Raw genomic sequence first — 27,479 nt, 5'->3', positions numbered from 1 at the left:
ACCATAGTGACACGTGCATTACAAAGGAAGGTTTAACTTAAATTGCACATAACTCTACAATTAAAATGTACGTCATTTAAATAGACACACAGAATGTTTCTTAATCACTGATCAATCTGACCAATATTCTGTTTAACGTAGCTCACTGACAGTTTCATGTGTCACTGTTAACGTGTGTGATGTTCAGAAATATACTCAAATGACTTTTGTGAATGTCTAAATTATTTTCCAGTGACGTTGTGTTGAGAAACATTATTTCTGCCCGGAGTTTGTTCAGAGGCGACGTTTTAAAGACATTTAAAGATCATGGTTTTGGCAAATTGTTGATAATTTCATCAAAGGTCTTAAATCACAAAAAGAAACACACAGATCGGTGTAATAAATAAATTGTACAAAACACAAAGCAATATAATGCGTAAGCAGCAAAAAGAAGCAAAAATATAATGAAGAGACGTCTGATATGACGAACGCTCATTAACGTTTCCTCATTGTATTGATGGAACATACGAACTGGTGTTTCTGAAACAACATGTTTGCTGTAGCTGATTAGTTTTACATACTGTAAGGTATATTCTTATTTAATTAAGAGGAGACAGAGTTTAATTTCTTAAAGTTAGCATATGAGCTAACTACATAATGATGCATTCAGTTTGCACTGGGAAGCTGAAATTTCTGAGTTTCCACTCAGAAAATTCAACTGTAAGCCCCCTGAAGATGAATTTCTGACTCAAAACGTTGGAGCAATCTCACCCTCACCAGCCCAGGCCTCAAATCCAAGATGGTGGTTGCGCAACAACAGTGTGGGTTAGGTAACATAACCATGGTGTAACTCCAGATTCAGAGTTCAGGCGCAGCCGTAGCTGTCGCTATTTCAAGTCAAGTCAAGTCAAGTTTATTTATATAGCACATTTAAAACAACCCGGGTTGACCAAAGTGCTGTATAGTCCCTCCAAATATAAATAAATGAATGAATGAATAGCACAAACAACATAAATTATCAATAAAATCAACAATAGGTTTAGACAATAAAACATCAAAACTAGAGTAAAGGTAAAATACAAATAAAAGCTATAAAAGACATGTCCGTCTCAACTTGAGGTGAAAGCAAGCAAAAAGAGGCAGGTTTTTAAAAGAGATTTAAAGTGTTCCAAAGTTCGGGCTGCCCTTATATGGAATGGTAAAGTATTCCATAAATTTGGCGCCACAACGGAAAAGCCTCTGTCACCTTTGCTTTTCAGTTTTTTATTTCAGTGTTTTCAGTTCATGAAAGTTAATTTCAACATTTTGGCCATCTAAAACAGTCGTGATCCGGCAGTCGTGTGACCTTGGAAGCAGCTGGATATTCGGTTTTTCTGGTAAGTACATTTTGTTTTAAAAAATGTAGCCTACATAAAAAAAAGTCCCAAAGTCCTCAAATGTGTAGCCCACTGTCTAACGGCATCTTAGCTTGCTACTGTTGCTCAGCTTGTTATAGTTTGTATGGCATGTCAAAATCCAAATGTTATTAATCATAAATAAACACGTTTCAACCATGATGTGATCAGGTTTTGAACCTTGTCCACTTTTGTGTCATGGTCGGCTGCAGACTGCATAATGGCTGCATGACAAAGATGGCTGCCATCTTGTTTTTACATAGATTAGTGTATTGTGTTCTTACTACCGTTCTCCTTGTGCTGCTTGTCTTGTCATGGTGGGGAAGCTTGTGTGTCTCTGTGACCCGGGTAGCTATACTGACGGGGGCTTAACCCCCGGCTGGTTCAACCATGTCAGACAGGTATCCCGGGTAGAGTCCAGACAAAAATCAGCAGCTGGTCCTCCAGGTTGGGGGTTGGGCCAACGACCCCACCCTGTAAAAAAACAGAACATGTTACGGAAACTAAGATGATCACTACTACCATCACGGACCCAGCAGTGGACTTGAGCCAACCTACTGGCAGCATGAACTCTCCTGATGAAAGCCTCCAGCAGGAAGTCAGGAGAGGGAAAGATAGTCTGCTCCGGCCCAAAGCTAAGATCCGCCTAGGTGCATGGAATGTCCGCACAATGTTCGAGACATCCAAAACAGCACAGGTCACTGGTGAAATGAGGAGACACAAGCTGGACATACTAGGAATTAGTGAATGCCCATGGACCGGCTCTGGACGCCAAGATCGAATCCCAAAGGTCGCACTGAGATGGACCCCAGCTGGGAAAAGGAGTCAAGGTCGACCCAAAACAACCTGGCGACGAACCGTGACCGCTGAGCTGAAGGAGATGAACCTTACATGGTGCGAGGCACAACATGCAGCGCAAGACAGGTCCCAATGGAGGCAGATTGTCGAAGCCTTATGTCCCACCTGGGACGAAGAGGATTAAGTAAGTAAGTAAGTTCGTACTACCACCTGATCAGTGGTTCCCAGCCGGTGGATCATGGTCCAAAAGTGGGTCGGGGGTCCATTCTGAATGGACCGCAAGTCACTCGCAAACGTGTCAAGTTTGTAAAAACTTTTATTTCTAACTACAGTGAATTTCCAGCACAGAGCTTTTATTTTGAAGTGCAGTTTCCTGCTGTGCAGTTAAATGCATTTTCTGCACTGTTTTTCTTGCTTTTAGCTTTTGTTTTGAATGATCTATTGTTCCTTTAATGTTTCATCTTAACGTATTTCTCTTGTAAAGTACATTGAATTGCCTTGTGTATGAATGGTGCTATGTAAATAAAATTGCCTTGTCTTGCCTAAGGAGAAATCTGGACCCCTGGCTAGACCAGTTTGGAGCCACTGGTCTAGATGGCACAAAAGAGTGTCTACAGATGCGGACAACAGGCCCAAGTTAAGCAGAATGAAGGATAAGGTCCAGTAAACCCAAAATGTAGCATCCTAATACGAGGACACAGGATCTCAGGAGGATATTCACCCTGCCCTCAAAGCAAACAGAGAGGGGAGGTGGTTTGTTTAGTTTGTCTCCTGCAGTGGAGGCGGAGTGAGCGCTCTTTGTTTTCTGTCCTATCTGTGCAGTGATCAGAGGCAGCAGGAGGCAGCAGGAGGCAGAGATCCGCAGCTGAGAGACAGAGGAGACGCTGCTGCAAACATCCCTCTGACTTTATTCATTCTTCATCTTCACTTTCTTCACCATCAAACCCAGTTTAACCAGCAGCAGAGAGGACCGCAGACCCACTGATGTCAGGCTGAACTCTGCTCTGCTCTTTTATTATTTACATCATCATTATAATTTATATCTGAAGTGTTTGTGGTGGTCGCGGAGATGCCGGTGCAGATCCCGGACGACTCGGACTTCTCCTCGTTCAAAGATCAGTGTCTGAGCGGAGACGGATGGATCAGCCGCTACAACAAGGGAGGAGTGACGGTGTGGTGCCGAGAGGAGGAGAGCAAGACGGTGCAGAAACTCAAGGTGAGGACTTACTGCTCTTCATCATCATAATCACGGAGTTACTCCTCTTCATCACCATTACGTTAACTGTCACAGCCTCCTGTGAGGGTCTGACTGCTCCCAGATCAGTTACTGTCACCATGACATCAGCGTGTCCGGGTTAAATTACACTGTGTAAATAAAGTCTAAAAGTCTGTGTGTCAACGAGCTGAGACCAGCTGGTTTTTCAAAGTAAAAGTTTACATTGTTAAGGTGTTTAACAGCTGTATTGAACTCCTGATGATTATAAAAGATGAATGGATCTCCACAGCGACTGAAGCGTTCAGGTGAATTTAATGGAAGGAAGTGAGTAGAGCGGCAATGACTGATCTATTCCTGATGGACAAAAAAAATAAATAGATACAAAAAAATAAAAATAAATTAAAAAACTAAAATAAAATAAATAAATAAATAAAATCTAGTAAAATGAAATACAAATAATGTAAAAATGAATAAAAAGCAAAGGAGAAAAAATAGAAACTTCAAGGAAAAATATGAAAAATAAAATATAATAAATATATCTTGGTTTTGGACTGTGGTTAAATGAAACAAATATTTCTTCAGACTCTGGGAATTGTCGTTTTTTTGTTTTGTTTTTTTTAAAAATACTATGTTCTGACATTTTAAAGACAAAACAGTTACTAGATTAATTGTGAATGATTGACAATGACAAAAATTATTAGTTGTGTAGCCTTAGAAATAAGACACTTCCTACAAAACTCCAAATCTCCAGCAAACAACTGGAAACTGAAGGACTAATTATAATGATACCATCGATTATGAAATAAATCCGGTAAATCTACTTATTATTCCAGTTTAGCACATACAAAATCCTGCTGCACAAACAGGTTCAAAGATAAAATGAGTCGTCTTAAAATCACATCATAAAACCAGGGTGTCTGCAAGTCCTTAAAAAGTTTCCAAATGTCTTAAATTAAACGTCACAACAATAAAGACCTTCAAAGTCATGATATAGCCTTAATTTTGAATTTGTGAGGTCTGAACCTCTACAAACATTTCATCTTTTTTAATTTGATTATCCATTTTTTTAATGTCTTTTGTGAAAATGAGTGAAGCCTTTCTGTGTAAAAATCCACATTTCTAACGTTACAAATCTTTAAAAAACTAAAACACTGTCATTTTACTTCATATTTGGCAAAATGTAGACTGACTTAACTCACTCTAATAACCATATTCCTACATAACACCTTAGCTGAGATGCTTGAATAACGAAAACATGATTTGTCCAAAAATCTGTCCTAAATCGGGTTAAAATGTGTCTTGAACGGGTCGTAAAAAGCATTAAATTTAACTGTCTGATACCTGGAGACACCCTGAAAATGTTTTTCAAAACATTCTCAACTCAAGGTCCACTTACTGTTTATGTGCCAGAGCTTTCAGCAGCATCTGGCAGTCAGTGGATGAAGTTTGTGCAGTTGTCATGGAGATGACTTGGCTGATGTCACGTAACCTCAGTTTGAAAAGTGTGAGAATTAAGCCAAAGTTTTTGTTTGTCTATCTTTTGTTTCCACAGATAGGAGTGACGTTCTCAGACTGTAGCAGAGGAACATAACAGAGACATTATGAATAAAATATGATGAATTCAGTATTAATGAGCTGTTAAACACCACAGACACACTGAAGGGAGATCACAGATAAGACATAAAAATATACTAAAAATGAATAATGTGGATAAACAGATGGTTGACATGAGTGTCAGAGAGCAGTCAGGTCAGACGTGTCGACTTTATTCTTCCTACTTCAGCTCTTCAGAGTGAACAGACCGAGTCGGTTGGTTGAATCAACAGTTCCCCCTTCAGTTAGTCAGAGTCAATATTTAGTGACACAGATCTCTGTGTGAGAACTCGTCTGTGTGGTTAAACCAGTTTTAATGTACTGATGTGTAAATCTGAGTAAATATCAGCTGCAGGAACTGGAAACAAAAACAGACAGTAACTGACCGTAGAGAGCAAACGATCAGCGAGTCAATCAAGGATCACCAAAACCATCAGTTATCCATCAGGTGACAGTCAGCCTCTGGGGACGGTCACGGCCAGTGTTTCAGGAGATCCGGTTGAGCTGGCAGATATCCGGGACAAGAGTCCTTCTGTGAGCCGGACATGTTGGCTAACCTCCTGCAACAGATGTGTGTGTATGAATGAAGATACATTTTTAAAAAGCTGATATAAAGCTAAATCCTAGAGATTAAATTTCAGTCAGTGCATTCCGCCTCTCCTCACTGTACAGCTTGTAGCCATGTAGCCTTGTAGCATGTAGCCAGGGCGCCTGTAGCCCTGCAGTCTGTCGCCCTGAGGCCTGCAGTCCTATAGCCTGGGGGCCTGTAGCTCTGTAGCCCTGCACCTTGTAGCCCTATAGCCGAGTGACCTGTAGCCTTGCAGTCTGTTGCCCTGCAACCTGTAGCCATGAAGCCTGGTGACTTGTAGCCTTGACACCTTGTAACCCTGCAGTCTGTCGCCTGAGGCCTGTAGTCCTATAGCCTGTAGCCTGGTGTCCTGTAGCTCTGCAGCTTGTAGCCGTATAGCCCTGTAGCATGTAGCCTGGGTGCCTGTAGCCCTGCAACTTGTAGCCCTATAGCCGAGTGACCTGTAGCCTTGCAGTCTGTTGCCCTGCAACGTGTAGCCCTGAAGCCTGGTGACTTGTAGCCTTGACACCTTGTAACCCTGCAGTCTGTCGCCTGAGGCCTGTAGTCCTATAGCCTGTAGCCTGGTGTCCTGTAGCTCTGCAGCTTGTAGCCGTATAGCCCCGTAGCATGTAGCCTGGGCGCCTGTAGCCCTGCAACTTGTAGCCCTGCAGCCCGGTGACCTGTGGCCCCATAGCCTGTAGCCTGGGGGCCTGTTGCTCTGTAACCCTGTAGCCATGAAGCCTGGTGACCTGTAGCTTTGCAGCTTGTAGCCCTGTAGCCTAGTGACTTGTAGCCCTGACACCTGTAACCCGATGGCTTGTAGCCCTGCAGTCTGTCGCCTTGAGGCCTGTAGTCCTATAGCCTGTAGCCTGGTGTCCTGTAGCTCTGCAGCTTGTAGCCCTGCAGTCTGTTGCCCTGCAGCCTGTAGCCTGGTGACCTGTAGTTCTGGAGCCCTGCGATCTGTTACCCTAAAGCCTGGTGATCTGTAGCCCTGAGGCCTGTAGCTCGTTGGCCTGTAGACCTGAGGTCTGTAGCTTGGTCACCTGTAGCCCTGTAGCCAGGTGACCTGTAGTCTGTAGCCCTGAGGCCTGTAGCCCGGTGACCTCCTGCAGAGGAAAAGCAAACCGGCGCTCAGCATCAGCGTGCTGAAAAATTCAGAGCGGAAAGGAAAACGTAACGGCTGGAAACTTGAGGATGGAGGTGGAGAGGCGTTCAACCGACAGCAGAGCTGGGAGACGCTCCAACAGAAAGGGGACTGAGACAGAAACAGAAACCAGTTCATGTTCACTTTACAGGTTCTGTTTTCTTTACTGGAGCATTTCCAGTCTGGAGACACACTTTCCCTCCAAATATATCACATATATACACAATCTTCATGTTGTAGCCGTATGTGTTATTTTCACTGGTTAATGGGGGACGTGTCCTCACTTTGATTATTTCAGTTTTTTTTACCTGCAGTCTCTGAACGTTGTCCTCTGACAGTACAGACACCTCAGTGCACAGGAGAGCAGATCTAAGCAGATCAACAGTTATTACTCAGAGCTCAGAGCAGTGAGCTGAGCAGCAGCCAGTGGAGCAGAGAGTCTATCTGACTGCTGAAGGTTGTTGTCGCTGTATTCAGCTGAAAGCACCTGCAGAGACGACTCAGTGTGTCAGGTGGAGAAATTATTGAGAATGTATTTGTATTCATAAAACTGCACTTGAGTTGGACATCATCAAAATGAAATAGTAACAGTAACTTTGCTTTCAACTGGAGATAAATGTGACAGTTATAAAACCATGTGGGAAACTTTTAGACGTTTCCTTCAGGGTGTCTTCAGGTCCTCAAAAAGTCTTAATGTCTTGGATTCAATTTTATAAATATTCGGCCTTAAAAGTCATTAAATAGGCTTAAATTTGAATTTGTGAGGTTTTAAGTGCCACAAACATATTTTTATCCCTATTTGTCAACATGAGTCAAACCTTTAAACCTACCACTGACACTAATACTGTCTTTTTACTTTATACCTGCACTTACCTGTGTTCAAAAATGAGACACCCTGTTCTACTGAAGAGGATCAAATCTGAAGTGAGGTGGACATGAACACCACCTCTAATGAAAGATCATGTTGCTGCAGGATGTGGAAACACTTTGACTGAAAACAAGCCGACGAAAATCTGTAAAAGCAGCTTTAATATCATCAGAAGTGAAGTTTGTTCACTGCAGAGAGAAGTTTGGGCTTTTCCTCTTCACTTCAGTACAGTGAGAGTTTAATCGCAGCATTGTCTAGTGGTCGTCAGAGGTACTGCAGTTGCAGACACTCCTGTTTGGGTGGCGTCTGCTGGCTGGTCAAACCATCAGTTAGTTGAGGCTAACTGATGTGTCTCACAGCTCTTTGGAAAGACGAGACGTTGGCCGTGTCACACTGACCTCCATCTGGAAACAGATCTGTCAGACACACGACAACAACCAGCTGCTCTGTTTACAGACCGCCCAGGAAATCACTGCACACACTGTGGACCTCTTTATACCACACATACACATAGATCTATATATGTATACTTTTAATATCAACCCTTTTAGTTTGAGGCCACAGATAAGAGAGAACTGTTTTCATACTGAGGGAAATTGTTGTGCAGCAGTTGCAGAACAAAGTTAGAAAGAATGCAAATAAACAATAAAGGTTTTCTGCAAGATGAGAAAAACAAACGTAGACAATACAAGAAATGTAAACTGGTGCAAATTCTCAATATCATGAATAAACAGGTTGATGGTAAGGTGAAATTCACAATTGTATTCCCATTTATCTTCCTCTCAAAGTCTCATTAGCTTCAAATATGCATATTGTGCTTTTCCTTTGTTTGTTTGTTTGTTTGTTTTAGATGGTGGAAGTTATGTTTCTTAGACCCTCGTTACCGTAAGGATGCAGGAACTTTATTAATCCAAAACCCCTAAAAACAGTCTCTGGTGTCTGATTCTCCAGTGTGACAATTTGCTGCTTTTCTTTTTCTTTTTCGTTTTGTTTTTTAATCTCCGTAAGTCTGGTCGTGGGTGTGGGTGCGAGCATCCGTCTGTCCGCAGCTAATCCCGCAAACTACTGGACCAATCAGCCTAATATTTTATGTGCATATTTGTGACTGTATGCTCAAGGACTTCTCGTGGTTGCGATGATTCACAGTTACTGAAATTGTTGATTGTCTTACACTGTCATTAGGAGAGTTACTGCCTCAATCAAAGGAGTTCAAGTATCTCGGGGTCTTGTTCACGAGTGAGGGTAAAATGAGGTGTGCGATGGATCGGCTTTTTGGTGCAGCGTCTGCAGTGATGTTGGTGCTGTGTGGGACTATCGTGGTGAAGATGGAGCTGAGCCAGAAGGCAAAGCTTTCGATTTACTGGTCCATCTACGTCCCAACCCTCACCTATGGTCATGAGCTTTGGGTAATGACCGCAAGAATGAGGTCACGGATACAAGCGGCCGAAATGAGTTTCCTCAGCCTTAGAGACAGATCAAGGAGCTCAGACATCCGGAGAGCTGCTGCTTCTTTGTGTTAAAAGGAGTCAGTTGAGGTGGTTCGGACATCTGATCAGGATCCTCCTGGGCGCCTCCTGTTAGAGGTGTTCTAGGCACGTCCCACTGGTAGGAGGCCCCGGGGCAGACCCAGAACATGCTGGAGGGATTGCATATCTCATCTGGCCTGGGAACGCCACGGGGTCCCCCAGGAGGAGCTGGAAAGTGTTGCTGGAGAGAGGGACGTCTGGAATACTTTGACCCGACTTCAAATTAGCGTTTGAAAATGGATGGATACCGTGATTGACTGCTGACTCCTCACTTCTCTTAACCGGCCAGCAGGGGCTGTAAGTTTTTCGGAAATCATCTTGGCTAAAAACAACAAGCCTTACCATCTGTTGCAGGAACATTTTGATCTTCGTCGGGGCTCAAAATCTGAAATCCATAGAGAACATTGGTCTGATTTTGAACCAGAGCATCTGCAGATTAATTCCATACCTGATATGTTATGATCCACTAAAGTTAGGCACCAAACAAGATGAATTAGTCCCTGTTTGTGTTGTCTTTGCCGCGATCTTGACTCTTAAGGGAGCCAGGCGGGACAAGTCCACCAGGCGCAGCTGCGATCTGGTTTTGTTGGACCTGCCGCACGGCGTTTTACCACACTCAAAATGTTTCAGAAGAAGCAGAGCGTCTTTCCTGCCTGATGTCCCGTCAGCTTTTGTTGATTTGGTCGTTTTATCTTGATGTTTGTGCCCCTACTGTAAGAAAGTAAGCAGGCTATTTAGTTAACGGTTTCATTTTTGCCTGTCCTAATTGTGTTTATTGTTTTAATTTCTTACTTTGTTGTGCCGTAGCAGACAGACAAAGTTAATACAATTTAAAGTCCAGTTATGAACAACATGGAACAAAGATTTGTGGCTGTTTCAGTCATTAGAACTACATTAATCCTCATAAGTATGTTGTATCGACAGGTTGTTAGCAGCAAAGTCTGCTTGGTGTGTCGCGCCGTGGCTCCGTCACAAATAGATGAGGTGTGTAGTTTTATTAGCTTCTGAAACATGCTGCGGTATGTCTGCTGCAGTTACAAGAGTTGTCTAGAGTGGCAGCGATCAGCTCAAACGGCCGCCTGGCAGAGATCTGCACTCTGAGTGCACCTCTCCAGTTATAAACTGTAAAACCTGAAAAACATAATTAACAGTTTGATGATGAAGTTTAATGATTTCTCCGCAGTAATAATATGAATACAGAAATATAAGACAGATGAGCTGAGAGAGAAGTCAGACGTGTCGTATGAACAGAGGTGTAATTAGTGCAGAAACGAGAAGCTCATTAATAATTAACGACTCTGATCCATCGCTCCTTCAGGTGCTCAGAGAGTGTTTGACCTGAGGCTGACCACAGGAAGTTAACCACAGGACTACAGGAAGTCACTGTGGACACATGGGAGGGTGTGTGTTACTGAGCAACACACACACACACACACACACACACACACACACACACACACACACACTGATACAAAAGCAGAGCCGATGATGATGACGAGAATGATGGCTCCTGTTTTAATAATTCAGGGAGTCTTTCTGGAGCAGCGAGGCGCTTCTTCTCACACATGAATAATTAAAACTCTCCTGATGATACCTCACACTGAACCAGGAGAGCAGGAACACAGATATTGAACAGTTTTACCTGTGGACAGGTGCTGGTTAAAGACCCTGAAAATATCAAAGGCTGAGATATCAATTGATCAATTAATTTGTCACATGCAGCCATATAAGGTACAGATCTTCAAGGATGTGGCTTCATTTAGGATCCTTGTGTCCTGAGGGTAGGAGCTCCTCCTGAGCCCATCAGTGGTGCTGGCCGTGTGTAACCTTTATCTTGTTCCTGACCTCAGAAAAGGCAGTTATCTGGATGGTTGGGATCTTTAATGAATCTCCTGGCCTTATTCTTGTAGCGCCTGGTGTAAACATCCTTTAGGCAGGGTAGATCAGCACCTATAGTATGTTCACCTTACAGTTCTGTTCAGTGCTGTGTTTGAACCAAGTAGTGATGTTCCCCGTCAGGACGTTCTCGATGGTGCAGTAGTAGAAGTCCCTCAGACATCTGAGGTTAAACAGTCTCCACCTTGCCTTTCTTACCACTGAGTCAGTATGCAGTGCCCAGGTCAGGCTCTCAGCAAGGTGGACAACAAGGTGCTGTCCACGCTCCATGAGATCTGAGTATCACTTAAATAATGACAATAGCCTTACCAATACCAATATCCTTAAAGTGATACCAATACCAGTAGTGTACTTCTTTAATATATTTTCTTCTACTTCATTCAATCCCATCATGTGAAAGGAAGTATTCAGTTGCGTAAACCGCCACCAGACACCACAGGCATTAAGTATAGCCATGCTTTCAATCATTTTGGTGGCATCTCAGCTCACTGAACTGCCAGCTGTGTCCAAGAAACTATGCTCAGCTTCACCACACCACAGGCTATATGGGTTGTAGCTGCTGCAGTAGCGTGCCAATCACACGTCACATTAAAAAGAAGAACCATAAAATGGTCATTCTTTAAGATAAGGGCAGAAAAAAAGATGGACTGGCCAATGGCAGGTATTACTTGACTGGAGAATTTTCAATACTTCTTGGTACTGGGTTATGTTGAATGATACCTTAAAGGTATCAGGTACCAACACCCAACCCTACTCTCTACTGAGGACCTTTTAATATGAAGAAGGATGGAGTTCCTTTGCTGCTTCTTCCTAATGTTCACTATCATCTTAGTTTTGCTGACGTTCAGGGGTAGATTATTGTCCTGACACGAACGGGTCAGGTCCTCTTCTTCCTTCAGGTGGTAGTTATGTGTCATCAGCAAATTTTATGATGGTGTTTGAGTTGGAGGTGGCTACACAGTCGTGTTTGCACGGGGACTACAGTTGGGGACTTAAAACGCAGCCCTGGGGTGCTCCAGTGTTACGGCCTAGACACACCAAACCAAAGGTTGTCCAATGGTGAGTGTCTGTTGCCCTAGTTTTTGTGTTGTGTCCTGCACCGTTTGCCCTTGTCATAATTTTTTTTGCCAATTCAGCATGTCGAATTATCATCAGAGACTGTGTTTACAAGGTCTTTAGTATCCCGGTTTTGAGGCTTATCCCGGCTTTGAGTATATCCAGGATATGATGTTTACATGGGACACAGAGAAACCCGGTTATTCATATCCGTGTATACATGATAAATACCAGTAACCCGTTTTCTGATCCTATCTGCACAGGCGTGTGTTACGTCTTTTACGTCTTTTGTTTACAACAGATTGAGCGGGAAATGTGATATATTTATTATATTTAGAAGTAAGACAAAAATGAGACCTCTGTGGCTTCTAGCGGGCTTAGTGTTAGTAAATACTCACGTTGCATTACAGCTATAGCTCATCCACTTCATCTTCAGCAATGGGAGGAGAGAGCGACAACAAATATTGAATACGTCACTAACTTTGATAGGTATTCGGCTGTCACTGCGACCACGCAGTACAAGGCAACAGTGGATGAAAATATGTAGCCGTGACTGGTGGGATAGGATCGTTCTCATGGAGTTTACAGATTCAGAGTGGAGAGAAAACTTCAGAATGAGCAGGGCATCCTTCAGCCGGCTGCGTGACGTAGTTGAACCATTCATGAAACTGGGATAAGGCGTATACATGCTCCAGTATCCCGGCTTCTATTGGAGTACTCCAGGTGGCAAAACCGGGTTTCTTGAAACCGGGAAAAGGGCATAACCCGGTTTCTGAATTCGGGATATGGTGTTTACATGCACAAACACAAAAACGGGATACTTAAAAAACCCAATAAAAACCGGGATACTAAAGACCTTGCAAACACAGTCAGAGACAGCAGAGCCCATTGATGAATGAAAATCATTCCAAGTGGCCATTCAGCTCAGTGCACGAGAAGAGAGACAGAAGTGAAGAAAGCAAACAAACAGCTAAAGTCAAGAAGGAGTGAGATCAAAACAAACTTCTTATATTAGGTAAGATGTTTTTTTTTTTAGTTATTGAGCTCTTCAGCAGAAGCACTTTGTAGCTGTTTGTGTTCGTAATCATCGGGGTGTTGCTAATATGCTAACTGGCTAACTCTTGTTTGAGTCCGTCCTGTTGGTGTTCTGGTTTCCTTTTTTAACACCAAATACAGACTACTGCCACCTGCTGGTGTGAGAGTTATCTCCTCTCAAGCTGCCGCAGAGCGTATGTACTAGTTGGCCGTCAGCTGTAGTCTTTACAGTGTGTTCAAGTGAAATTTTTTGGCCGAGACGCAGGCAACATGATGTGACGCAACAGTTGGCCTTTATCGCCACTGCTTCTTTCATGTTGGTTTGGTGTGTCCAGGCCTTTAAGGATGAGGGAGGAAGAGGTGTGTCCATCCACTCACTGGGTGCTTGTAATCTGTCATAGTTCTAAGACCTTGCAACACGCTTCTAGGATTGCCCTCCTGGAATTGGACTTCCACTTTCTTCCCGTTGTCCCTTTTCCTTGATTAGTGCTTTTCTTGTAGGGCTTTTCCATAAGCACTTTGGCCATTCCAAGTCAAACCATGCTGCACCAATTTGCATTTCCATTGTCAGTTTTAACATGCCAAGCATCTGTATGGAGTCGTGTTAAGTTACTGCTGCTTCACATTAAAAGCTTATGCATGACAAAATAATGGTGGACTTACATTGTGAAGAATTTTTAGGAAATGAAATGTGTTTATCACCGAATTAGCAGAGCTTGTTAGCAGCTTTTTATAATGAAAACAAGTCTATTAATACCACAGAAAGGAAAGTACGTTCTTACTGCACCTCTGCAAACAGCTCACCTTCTTTTACCTGCCTTGCTGTATGATGGAAAAACATTTAGCTGCAGAAATGGACGTCATCGACTCAAGACAAGCCGTCATCAGTTGAAGACACACCTTCCAGCTGATAGCCCTGTTGTAATGGAGACGCATATCCTTGCTGCGCTGGGCTGTTGCACCAAGTCCAACCAAGACAAGTGCAGCAAGCACATGTTGATAGAATAACGTCATTACTTTGTAGGCTGCTGCTTTTAAATTGTCCATTTTTCCAGACTCCAGCCTGAAGTTGTTGGCTGCAGTGCATGTTTATGGTATCCCGGATGATTCTGGAAATTCATGGTTTCTGGTTGTGGAATATTTCAATTGTAATTTTGGGTACAGATGCTTCTGTGGATCTGTGACTTGTCTGACTATTTGTTGACTAGCAACCACTGTAAGCATTGAACAGCATCTTAAATTCAACAACAGGACAAACAGCTCACAAGCTTATAAGATAACAAGGTGCATAGTGTAAATCAGACAGATTTGAAGTTGTTGGAAGCTTGATTTGTTCTCTTTTAAATAAGCTAGGCTAACAGTTTCCCCCTGTTCCCAGTCTTTGTGCTATGCTAGGCTGAAAATATCTGTACTCTTTTCGTCTGACTGAAGAACGTGGAAAGTTGTTTTCATATTCTTTTATTTGGTCAGTGTCATATTCTTTCACTTTATGTTTTCATAACACACGATATAAAGTAAAATAAAGGCGTGACACGAGCAGTTTGAACTCAGTGCCAACTGCAGGTCACAGCATCATCATTCTTTACTGAAACACTTGACAGAAATGACACAGACTGAGGAAGGAATAGATGTAAAGACCGCTGCTGAGTGACAGACAGACAAAGACATGAAGCTCAGGACTTTATGAATGATTAACACTGCAGCAGATCCGTGCTGATTGAGTTACACGGAGCGTTTTACAGCGTTGACCCTCACAATATCTGATGACTGCAGCTCAGCCAAGCCCAACGCCCCTGTAAGACTACAGCAGTGGAAAAAAGTGACGTCCTACAGTAAGCAGCCGTCTCACATGACGTCCAACGCTCTCAGGGCAGGTCTGTTTTCAACCTGTCTCCTATTAAGGTCTCAAAAGAATAAAAGTAAAGTTTGGCTGAAATCTGGTGGACAAGCAAAATTATAGATGTCCAAAAAAGAGACATTTTGAGCTCTCTGGCAGAAGTTCAAGCACATTTGTTTTGTTTTTACACCCATAGCCAGCAAAATTTACACACCAAACTTTAAATGTTATTCCTGGGGATTCTTGTTGTACCAGAGTTGCTTCTTTAGTTGTAGTTTCTTCAAAAAGAATATGGTTTCACAAATCTGTTGTGCAATTTAAACCAAAATCCGGCAGAAATGTGACAGAAATGCAGCAAATGTGGAAAAAATACAGCAAAACTTGAGCTAAAATATAAAATACAGCAGTAGTAACGGCTATGATGTGGATCATAACAGGATTTCACTAATGTATTTTTGGGCCAGATGTTGTTTAGCCTTGTACATAAGATGTAAACTCTGTATATCATTTCTGAAATTACACAGGGGGCAGTAAAGGGGGGCTGATGTGATAAAGCTTCCTTAAATTTGCTCTTTGAATTTTAGACTCTGGCTCAAGCAGGAACAGATGGAAATATTAGTGTCTAAGCGGGACGAGATAAAAACATGGATACCTGTATCCAAGACGTAATTTTGGATTTAAGTGGAGAAAGCAGGACTATACAGCCTTAATGACTGGAGCATCAACTCAACTCAACTCAACTCAGCTCAACTTTATTTATATAGCGCTTTAAAACAACCACAGTTGAAACAAAGTGCTGTACATAGGAGGTCATAAAACAGCATCAAACAGCACTTCAGATTTACAGGGTGTCATTTCCTGATAAAGGTTATTAGCGATGAGCTGGATCGAATAAGGAGGATTGAACTGAATAATTTCTGATCTATTGTCGTTTAGCAGCTGGATATCCAGTACTTGTCAAGGCTGCTGATGTCACCAGGTGTTATTGGTGCATACAGATGGTTGTCATTAGCATAAAAATTGAAATTAATTTGACATTATACAAAAAAGTCCCCAAGAAGAACCATGTTAACAGAAAAGTATACAGGACCTAAACTGGAGCCCTGTGGAACACCACATGTGAGATGTGCAGCACAGGAAGAAACATGTTCAACAGAAACAGTGGCTTTTGGTTGTTGAGGTCAGATTTGCACCAGTATCAGAAATGTTGACCCACATCTCAAGATGTAAACAAGAAGTAGTGCGTCCTTTGCTAAGGCTAATGAGATATGTTGAGAGGGCACAGGTTCACTCTGCTGTTATAGAGCTGCTGGTTCTCTGCCGACCTGAAGGTTGAACACTGAAATCCCAGACTGCCTGATAAGATCTGAGCAGGGAAAGTGAAGCTGCTTCCGAGCAAGGCATTGTGTGATCCGGTGTCTCCTCTAACAACAGAACCATTGGTTTGGTTCATAAGAAGTTCAGACAACAGGAGAACAATCAGATCCATCCAAATAAATTAACCAATCCCTGCATTATTTTTATTAGTATTTCACAAACAGTCAGTTAATTCAGTTCGAAACTGTAAGAAGAAGGACTGAAATAAAATCAAACCTTAACCAGAACAAAGTAAAATCCTACAGGCTGTCCTCGTGCACTGCTAGTACACATATCTACCAAAAGCAATGCACCAATATTTGTTTATAATCCACGTAATCGGGAAGGCTGCGATCACGCTTCCAATACATTGATGGGTGTAAAGAAGGAAGTAGAATAAGAGAGCAATAGTCCATGTAAGGAGGCAGGTGGGGGGTGATGGATGGGTCAAACAAACAAAGGACTTTCCTCCTGGAGACCAGTGTTTGTGTCCCATACATAATTTCACCTGACTAAAGTTAGCCAATGTAACTTTGCATCAAGTATGTAAGTGGGTTACGTAACGTGACAACACAACACACAACGTTTCTTTTCCTAAACCTAACCTACCTAATTTTACTTGCTTAAACCCTAGCTATTTAACTTTGTGTTAAGTACATAACATGATGACGTCGTTTGTGGGGTGCCAGTTTGTTAGAAATTATTCAAACCATTGTAGGAAGATACGTTGATTCTTGAAAAACTCTCCGTCCGTTCAGCTGCAGAGCTTCAAATTTATTTATTTATTTTTTTAATTTAACTTTAACCAGAAAAAACTCTCTCTTTTTCAAGAGTGTCCTGGCGGAGACAGGCAGCAACATAAAGTTACAGACATAGAGCAAAAATACAGAATAAAAATGTAAAGCTCTAAAACAAGGAATACAAAAGGCAAAATAAGATCGCTACAAAGAAAAGCCAAAAAGTATGTTACTATATACTAGAAATGAATCATAAAAATGCAAAAAACGACAACTACACATAATTACAAAGACCAGCGAAGACACACCGTGACATAGAGAAGATTGTGCACAAAAATCCTGCAACAGTGCTTTGAAACAGCCGTGGGTAATCAGTGAGTGCAACTTTAAGTCCCTCTGCAGAGGATTCCACACATAAGGAGCTGCAGACAAAAATGCTCGCTTGCTAAACTCCGTATGTGACCTTGGTACAGACAATAAAAACATGTTCTGTGAACAGAGCTGAGCCATTTCCAATGTAGTCAAATAGAACTGAGGTTGAGCTGGAAAGCAATGTTGCTGTCCACCAGTGATAAAAACGTCAAAACGAGTATTTAAAAGACAAATGTTCCTCAAAAAGCTGCTGAAAGGTGCAGGTGGGATTTGTTCAGAGAATCAGCAGCAGGTGTGCAGAGGGGGACAGGGTCAGGTGGACCTCTGGTGGACAGGTGGTGAATGACAGTGTCTGCAGGGTCTTGTAGTTTTTATAATGTTTGTTGTTTTCTCTACTTTTGTATTTATCTTGTACATTTATATTTATTAGGTCTTTTTGTGGACCATGTGCATTTATTGTTTGGTTGATTGTTGTTTGTCCAACAAAATAATTGAAGATCAAAAGAAATCTGCCAAGATAAGAGGAGGAGAGATGTTTAACAGTCTTCTAAGAATTTAGTTATTTTTCCTAAAACAGGGAATTATCTTGGAAAGAGCTGCAAAATATAGAGTGAAAAATAACCTGAGCTGTGAACCAGCAGGTTTCTCTGCACCTCTGCATATCTTAGATGGAAGGATGAAGGACCTTGAGCTTCAGATATTACACAACACATCCTACACTGCTGCATTTATAACTCTGAATGCTCTCTGTGTTTCTCTGCAGTTTGTTTCACATTTTTCTCCTCAGCGACTCTCAGGAAAACCATCCAGCTGATTTAGCGCGCAATAAAAAAACTGCAGCTCAGACATTAAATCCTCTTTACCTCCTCACACTGACATGGACATTATCTCAGTGTTTCTCTCCTGGTGATGTGCAGTCAACATCGTTAAACCTACAGAAAAACTGGTTTATAATAACACATGAATATGATATTATCCTGCTCAGGAGAATTAGCTTTGAAGAAACAGTCTGTGCTTGTATGAATTCACACAGGTGTGTAACTCTGCTCTCTGATCCTACACGATGTGGCTAAATGTCCAAGACTGGCAGAAAATGTTGGAGCAGTAGAGAAGTGGTACTTAACATCATAATGTGCTGCGTAATATCCTCATCAGCTGCTTTGTTGAACGGTAAGGTGTTATGTAATGCTCTGCACCCTTTGCAGCACCTTATGTTGGGTTCAGACTACCAGCCTGAAAAACAATCTGATGAAGGACACTAGGGATTAAAATGGGCATCAGACACGACAGTGTCTGGTTTTATACTGTATAGTTTGTCATACAAAACCAACAAGTGCCAAAAACTGCAGTTCCTCTAATGACCACCTGAGGCTGGCTCCAAATCAGTCAGTCCCCACAGACCTCCATGTTTAAATGCCCAACGTAACTCAACGTCTCTAGGAGACATCTGGATGCCGCCAAGGAGTATGGACACGTGTTCGTGAGCTCTGGTGGTAGGCCTCTGTAAGGGTCCACATGCACACAGAGTTTAAAGCCTGTGACTCTGCACCAGTCATTTTGAACTGAAGAAGCTTCTTGGATGGGAGGTGAAACATTTTCAAGGAACGCAAGCAAGTCCAGTTATGATTACTTGGTCATGAACGAATCACGGCAGGAATTTATGACATACAGACAGAAATCTGATGAAGTCTGACCCCAGCATTAGACAAACTATGATGCCTGCATGTCTGTTGGTCACACATGATTGATTCTGATCCAATCAGCAGCCTCAGAGCTGCAGTGCGTCTCACTGCAGTTCCTCAAATGTCCACCAGATGCTGCTGTGATCAGACTGACCACATTGAAAGGAATAGTTCATTATTTTTTTTCAGAGTGACATGAATAAGCATGTAGGATACAGTTGTTAGAAACTACTTTTGACTGTGTCGTAGTTAATATAAAGAAATAAATGAACGCTGAAATTAAAATTAGGTTACTTCCGAACAGCTGGGCCTAAATGATTCTGTAGTGATCATACATGAGCTCCAGTGTTTAGATGGAACATAGAAAAGGAACCTGGTGATTCAGCACCATTACAGTTATATTATTCAGGTTTCTGACTCCTTAGTGTCTCAGCTGCTCTCTGATGTTTCCGTGCAGACTGAGAACAATAATAAGAGGATTATGTGTGATTTTTGCTGATCTAAGCCGTGTGATACATCTGACATCAAGAAAGAACTTTGAAGTTTCAACCAACATGGATGAGAAACTGAAGTGCTTCGGACTGTGGAAAATTCAAACATCTCCATTTTTATGTCAGTTGCAACTGTGCAGATTTCACCTGCTGATGAGTGGACATTACATTTACTGTTTCTGTCTCAGATGAGGATAGTGTGTAAGGACGTGACGCCAGAGACGCTGTACGATGTCCTCCACGACACCAGCTACCGCAGGAAGTGGGACACCAACATGATCGACACGTATGACATCGGCAGGCTGACCGCCAACGCAGACGTCGGATATTACTCCTGTGAGTTCAGCTCTGATGTGAAACTACCTCAGCTAGCATCAATACATCACCTCTCTGTGGATTTATATAATTTCTAATTTCTACAGTTATAGTGTGTTCTAATGTTTTTGTGTTGTTTGAAGGGAAATGTCCGAGCCCTCTGAAGAACAGAGACTTTGTGACGATGAGATCTTGGCTTCCTCTCGGCAACGACTACCTGATCATCAACTACTCCGTCAAACACCCGGTGAGCATTTTTTCTTAGGCTTACCTCCATCTATGCTGTCGTCTTCACAGAGTTTGTTATAAATAGTGTTAGTTCAGGCAGGACGTGATGTCAGCTGATAGATCACATGATTCCTTTCTGCAAATCTCATTCAGGGCGCCCTGTTTAAACTGCTCTGGCCTGCCTACTGTTGCTGCTTCCTCTGCTAGCAGCTTTGCAACCTGCCTCCACCCCAGCTCCTCCTTTTCATGTTGTGTTTGACTTAGCAAAGTCATTTCTGTTTGTCATTGATGCTGCTCTGTTCTGTTCCTGGGGGGTCTTTACTGCTGCTCTCCCTGCCTTAGGCTTTCCATGTAGGCGCATGGAAGGGCAGGGATGTGTGCTCTCTGCCTCAGGCTTTCCCCGATTGCATGTGGAAGGGCAGAGAGGTGTGCTCTCTTTGCTTTAAGGTGCTGACACACCAAAACTGACATCAAAGAACTAGCGGTGACGAAAGCCAACTGTTGCATCGTCTACGTCGCCTCACGTCGCCCTGTGTCAGTTGCATTTGAACACACTACACGGACTACATCCGACGGCCAAGTAGCACGTACATTCTGCGCCTTCGTGAGAGAGAGCGGAGTGAGAGAGTGGTACATCCTGTCAGCCGAGGGGTTTCCTATCTGTGCAGCCGAACACTGCAGCACCTCCACGGACTATTACATCCAGACGGTCCCGGTGTTTCCTCCGCAGGCTCCACTTCACTCAGCTGCCCGATAAACCCACTGCTTCTTCCCACTTATAACAAACCAGGGCTCGGTGCTCCGGTTGGATCCAAACGGAGAGCCGGAGCTAGCTCAGAGACTAGAAGAGGCTAACTGGCTGTGCTTCCCTCGGTCATGCTGCGGCTAACGCTCCGCTAGCCGCTCCCAGCTAGCCCCGGCTCTCCGTTTGGATTCTCTCTGATGCCAAAGTGCCGACAGTGCGGGACACACCACAAAAACTAGGCCAACTGACGCTCACCAATGGCCTGACTTTGGTCGACGGCCGACCATTGGCTTGGTGTGTCAGGACCTTTAGGCTTTCAGCGTAGACCTAGGAAAGTCAGAGAGGCCCCAGAACAGAGCCATACCGCCAAATATAATACTGCAAGTGGAAATAAAGTTTGCTTTGACTAAAGTGGTCCTGACTGAAGTACACTCCAGGCAGAAGTAAAGCCATAGTTTTAAATTAGAATAAATATTATTTAACTAAACTTGTTTTTCTGAAACCCTTGAAGTCTGTGCTGTCTGCCGGACATTAAAGCAGGTTTATAACCTGTTTCACAAACTAACGCTCTGTTTGTTTAACCACGCTGTAACACACACAGTGACTTCTGGTTACCACAATGTGAGATGATAAAAAGCTGGTTTGTTACCAACTAAATCAGCTTTTCCCAAAGGAGGTGCAGTGGGACCCTGGGGAGCCTTAGAGCTGAGAGTGCCCCAAGATTTATGTCAAAACACATAAATGAGCTTTAAACTTGTGTTTTCTGACATTCAGGGTTGCCAGGTTCACAGCCGGCAGAAACAGAAACTGTCAGAGCAGTGATGTAAAGATCTGTCACTTTAACTATCGTGGCCCAAAATACAGTCTGTGACCCCAATACCAGAAACAAGAACAGAAATCAGACTGAAAGATTCCAGATTTTAGAGGAGAGATGACGCTGACTGTCTCATATTGTCGCCTGGTTTTGAGACAAAACACCTCAATTTAACCAGCAAATAAAACATACATACTTGGACAGGATGCAGTGTTACTAAAGGTTTGGGGAGTATGTATCTAAAGCATCCTTTCTGGGGCTAAGACTCCACATTTAGCTGCAGTAGAGATGCATGAAAGGGTTCTGCAGGACTGTCAGTGTGAGTTTTAGTTTGGAGTAAAAGGCGATCACCAGAGAGCTTTAAAGCTTATGGTTCCCTTTGCAGCTGGATTTAGTACTCTCATTTGCATGAAACTAAAATACTTGTCCAGGTTAAACTCTATATGCTCAGGCTCTGAAAAAAAAATAGATGTAAATTCAGCTTAGATACAAAAATATCTTCATGTTCAGCAGATGTTTCCTGGTGTTTAAAATTCTAGGTCGCTCCATTGTTTGTACGCCCTGAAAACTTAAATGTACACAGTTCTGAATCGCATCAAACAGCATCTTAACACAGTGTGAACCAGCCTCTAAGCCAGACCTTTAAAATGAACCGCTCTACTCTGTGTGTCTCCTCAGCAACATCCTCCTAAGAAGGACTACGTCCGAGCCGTGTCCCTGCTGACCGGATACCTGATCCAGTCCAGCGGAGCCAACTGCTCCACCCTCTACTACCTGACCCAGATGGACCCCAGAGGTGAGACAACACAAGAGGCTGACACATCAACGTAACACACTCTTCACACACAGATAGCGCACTAAACATAAAGTCATTTTACTGGTTTACAGTTTGAATGTAGAAAAGATAAGACAGTCAGTTGGTAGATAACCAGTAAAACCAGTATGATGCATCTGTGTGTGTGTGTGTGTGTGTGTGCGTCAACTCTGGCGTTGACGTTCATGTTCGCTGCCACATTCATGGAGAGTTTTTATTTCAGCAACAAAAAGCTGCCGAACATGTTCTGACATGTCACTCACTCATTGGACAGTGTGAGTGATGTCATCCTCTGGTGGATGACAGAACTTCACTGAACCTGACGTGTAGACGTGACAAACAGACGTGACGTGTGTCGAGCTGATCTCCCCGTGTCTGTGTGGGTTTTCTCCGGCTTCCTCCAGCACTCATTTGGAGCCAGAGTCTGCACAATAGTGATCAACAGCTGCCCAACCTAGCTTGAGCAGCGCCACTGTTTGTGAGCACCCTGATTGGCTCACACAGCTGTCAGTGATGAAGTCACATCCCTTTTTCATAGCATCAAATAACTAATTACAACCAAAGTGATCCGAATAACAAACACTTGAACAAATATCAGGGTGAGAAGAACTACATAAAGTGACAGAAACCATCTCTGGGAAAAATGTATTTGATGTTTCACGTTTGGGGAGCTGTCATGTCGACCATCTCAGCCTACAAGGACACACTGTCCTCCACTGTTTGTTCACCTGTGTGTGTGTGTGTGTGTGTGTGTGTGTGTGTGTGTGTGTGTGTGTGTGTGTGTGTGTGTGTTGGAGCAGAAAACAGGAAGTCTGTGTGTTGCCTCCAGCCAGTAAAAACACTGAGAAGCAACTTTTACCAGTTTGCTGATGTCAGCTTTTTGCACACATTAATTATGTCCTGAGGTGTGTGTGTGTGTGTGTGTGTGTGTGTGTGTGTGTTATATAGTGTGAGCAGATGTGTATTAACTAGTACACCATGATTAGACTGAGCTGTGCATAGTGCAGTCACACAAGTACAAACACACGTTAGTCACCCAAACTGTGATTGTAAAGTCCCTTTGTTATAGTGTTAAAGTATCTTTAAACCATTTGTTGTTTAACTTTATCCTGAACTTAACTGAATCTTTACCTTTTAACTAAATCTGATCTCTCAAACGGCCCTTAAGGGAGTGAGGTCAAGACAAAAAGTCCCAAAAAAGTCACCACTTTCCTAAAATGTCCTTACTTTTAAAAAACATCACTTTTTAAATATGTCTATGATTTCTCAAAACATCATAACTTTCTAAAAATGTCATCACTTTATACATTTTGCTTCACTTTCACAAAAAACATAATTTTCTAAAAACATCCTCACTTTCTAAAATTGTCCATAATTTTTAAAGATATCATCACTTGGTAAAAATCACTCATGTTGTCCTCTCTGTCTGCAGGTTCGTTACCAAAGTGGGTCGTGAACAGAGTTTCTCAGTTCGTGGCTCCAAAGGTAAAATCTTTCTTCTGTAAATATGAGATAAATATATTTATCCACCAGAGAAACCACCTGTCTCTTCATCGAGTGTGTCCTCACCGTGTCTTCGTCCTCTCAGGCGATGAGGAAGATCTACAAGGCGTCTCTGAAGTACCCAGAGTGGAAGAGGAAGCACAACCCGAACCTGAAGCCGTGGATGTTTCCGGAGCAGAACTCGCTGCCGTGCATCAACGTGTCGGAGCTGACGGTGCAGCGAGCCGACTCCCTGGAGAACATCGACGAGAGCGGACTGAGCGAGGACAAGACGCACAACAGCGACGACGATGAGACTTAAACAGACTGAAAACACGACGTCTCATTTCCTGTTTGTGGGTTTGTTTGTTTGTCACAGTGATGAGAGCCGGACGAGACTTCAGCGGGACTCTGACTGTTTTTATCTGCACATACGTTTGTTCTTCTGTCGTCACTCTGTTCTGTCACATCAGCTCCAGATCTGCTCCAGTGACGTCTGTAGATGTTCAGTGTTTCACAGATTTACCAGTTTAGACCAATAAAGACACCTGGTTCAGGTGAGGCAAAGATGGTGGTCATGATTTAAGTCTCTGCACGTCCTCACAGGTGTTCACAGGGAATCTGCTCAGGTTAAAGGTGGGCGGAGTTAAAATGTAAATGAGTGAGGTCACTAAACTGCATGTACTAATAGCTGGATTTTTTTCTGTAAAATGGAAGTTGTTGTTAAATTAAATTGGAATAAGAAGATGAGAAGACAGGAACATATAATGTAACGGGGCTGCAAATAATGATTTTTTTATTATCAATGAATCTGCAGATTATCCATTAATTGATCTGTTAAGTGTTACAAACTGTGAAAAATGCAGTTTAAAATTTCCCGTAGTCCACAATGAAGCACAGGATTATCACAGGATCGACTAATCCTTGCAGCTCCGTAGAGGAGCAGTCAGTTAAGACATTACAACTCACAACATGTAGAAACAGGACTTTACATAAGACTAAACACAGTTATTATACTGTATAGTTTTTCAATTAATGTTGACCATGTCAGACAAAAGACCAGAAATATACTTATTTTTTAACCACGTGTTTGCGTGAACAACCTGCTGTGTCGCAGTTGGGAGAAATTTTCCTCGATGGTTTTCTACCAGAAAGGGATCTCTTGGTTAAGGTCGGGAAAAAAGTCATGGTTTGGGTTAAAATGAATGGATTTCTGTCAGACAGGGCTCTCTGGGAGAAAGCCTACAAGGGAAACTTCTGCCATGTGCAGCTCTGTCTTCAACAGAATATTTAACATACTTGTAATGCAGGCTACGACGTGTGTTCCTGGAGGATTCCACCAGAGGGCGCACCAGAGACCTTAGTTTACAGAAAAATAAACATGGCGACTCTTGAGGAGGCTAATTTATTGTTAATTTTGAGATCCCAGCAAAAGTAAGCGACAGAGGCGCCAACGTAGCCTGAGTGTCAGACTGAAGCTCCCAGAACCTTCAGTCTGACATGGCCTCCATTGAAGGTGATTTACAAGGGGGAGGGAATTAGATTTTTTCCCTAACCAATCAGTAGAGATCAACGACTCACTCAGAATCTGACGTCATTAGTATCCATGCCTCGGGGGTGCCGACAACAAGCGAGCATTGCCCGTTTAAAATGTCACCGTCATCGTGCACGCCCAGCTGCATCGCCGTTAAATCCAGTTTAGCAGCTTCCTTAATTTGGTCCTCCATTAACGCGAGTAATGGCGAAATACCTCGATAGCATCGTTAATGTGCTCTGTAGGATTTGTAGCGGTCGCCATTGTTGCTATCCTCACCAGTTACCCACCAGTGTACAGCTTGACATCAGCGTGGCGCTGATTGGCTAATCGCTAGACCCGCCCCCACCCCCGGCGTTCATTGGTCCGTCCATCGTTCAGATGAGATAAATCGCAAATTCGTTGCAGCATGCCAGACCAGTAATGCAAGCCTACTCAGTTGAGTGGGCGGGGTCTATGGTCTATGTTAGCACTCGTATCATTGTTTGTGGTACCAAATCATTACTGACCCAACAAACATTACTACAGCCTTTTTTTTGACAACAGTTTTGGTACTTGGTGTAAAATTCGTGTAGGCTATAACTAACAGACTCTTTGTCGTCCCCAGCCTCCATGTTAAGAGTCGAGAAGTTTGCTTCGTCACTGAAAATATGAAGTGTTTCGTAAAGACGTATGAGATCTGAGACACTGTATGTTTCTCTCGTTCTGGCAACACTGCCCCCTACTGTTCATGTACATACAGTATCACATTCATTTCACTCACGTTTCTGCTGCTAACATCTTGATACCGATGATGGAAGACAGATCTGGAGCTCTGACAGCTCCTCTTTAAAACCCTCTAATGTATTCACGAGACTGATTTATGATGTTGTGAATTTCAGGTTAACCTCTCTAAGTATTATTCTATGATGGGTATTCTATATATTTTAGAGATGATAATCTGACAGACACAGTACAGAAACATAGATATGATTAGATTTTTATTCTTTAAACAGTTTCAGTAAATACTGTTGACTCTCGTCTAAACTTCCCGTGACCTCCTGATCTTTTATTAAAAGTTGAAAATATGATTTGTTCTTGTTGAATATCAGATTAAAACAAGTGTGAATGTTTGTAAAAATCCTCCAGGTCTGAGATTTTATATCAGAAAATCAGCCTCATGTTTTAACCTTAGAGTTGATTGATTATTGATGATTTAATCAAGTATAGAACTGTTCTGTGTGAGTCTGCAGCGCCCTCCAGTGGACAGATGACTTCACTACAGCCTGAACTTTAATGAGAGAAAACAGCCTAAACAAATCTCCTCAGTTCTTCTACTTTAAATTAAGATTTAAATTAATGATGATATATTTTGCTTTAGTTTATTAAACCAGCTTCATGTTCAGATCAGCTGATCTGAATCTGCAGCAGACAGATTGGAGCATCTCTTCTGCACAAACAGTATTTGTCAATCAGTTTCTGCTTTTATCAATAAAGTTGATATTTTCTGTCAAATATTTGTTCAGTAACATCTTACTATCATTCTTATCATTGATTACAGCACGTTCAGACTTTTAAAGATGATTTCATTCCGTTTAGCTTTCACTGTAAATTCGTTTGTGTGAAGAATCTTTGCCAGTATTGGTTTTTAAAGTAACTAAAGTTGCATTATGATTTAATGCAAACAGCGTAATACAAACACTACAAAATACAAAATGTAACTAATTACATTTACTGAAGTACTGTACTTCAGTACAAACATCCCTTAAAAGCTTATAATATCTCAATTTTGGGGGCGGCAGTAGCTCAGTCCATAAGGACCTGGCTTGGGAACAGGAGGGTCTCCACTTCAAGTCGCAATCCAGACCAAATATGGAGTGTGGACTTGTAGCTGGAGAGGTGCCGGTTGGCCTCCTGGGCACTGCGGGAGTACCCCTGAGCAAGGCACTGAACCCCCAACTGTCCTGTTTGTGCATGTGTGTGTATTTCAGGCCTGGGTGTAAATGACAACAGAGTGAAA

At 42.6% G+C, this 27,479-nt stretch overlaps 1 protein-coding gene across 2 annotated transcripts; it reads left to right on the top strand.

Annotated features, from left to right (window-relative positions):
* Positions 1-1,338: 1,338 nt before the first annotated feature.
* On the top strand, positions 1,339-26,909 carry stard15 (StAR-related lipid transfer (START) domain containing 15). 2 transcript variants are annotated; one of them, XM_049586455.1, is made up of 7 exons: positions 1,339-1,355; positions 2,994-3,387; positions 19,737-19,884; positions 20,007-20,110; positions 22,329-22,446; positions 23,897-23,949; positions 24,053-26,909. In XM_049586455.1, exons 2-7 carry the CDS (start codon positions 3,241-3,243, stop codon positions 24,266-24,268), a joined length of 786 nt encoding a protein of 261 aa, XP_049442412.1. In that variant the 5' UTR covers positions 1,339-1,355; positions 2,994-3,240; the 3' UTR covers positions 24,269-26,909. The 2 variants fall into 2 exon arrangements, with proteins under 2 accessions (XP_049442412.1, XP_049442413.1); XM_049586456.1 differs by lacking the exons at positions 1,339-1,355; positions 2,994-3,387 and adding an exon at positions 12,991-13,053.
* Positions 26,910-27,479: the final 570 nt, after the last annotated feature.

Source organism: Epinephelus fuscoguttatus, linkage group LG9 (genome assembly GCF_011397635.1).
Source record: "Epinephelus fuscoguttatus linkage group LG9, E.fuscoguttatus.final_Chr_v1".
NCBI classification, from domain to species: domain Eukaryota; kingdom Metazoa; phylum Chordata; class Actinopteri; order Perciformes; family Serranidae; genus Epinephelus; species Epinephelus fuscoguttatus.
Note: the sequence above shows the minus strand (reverse complement) of the source record. Positions and strands in the feature narration are given on the sequence as shown.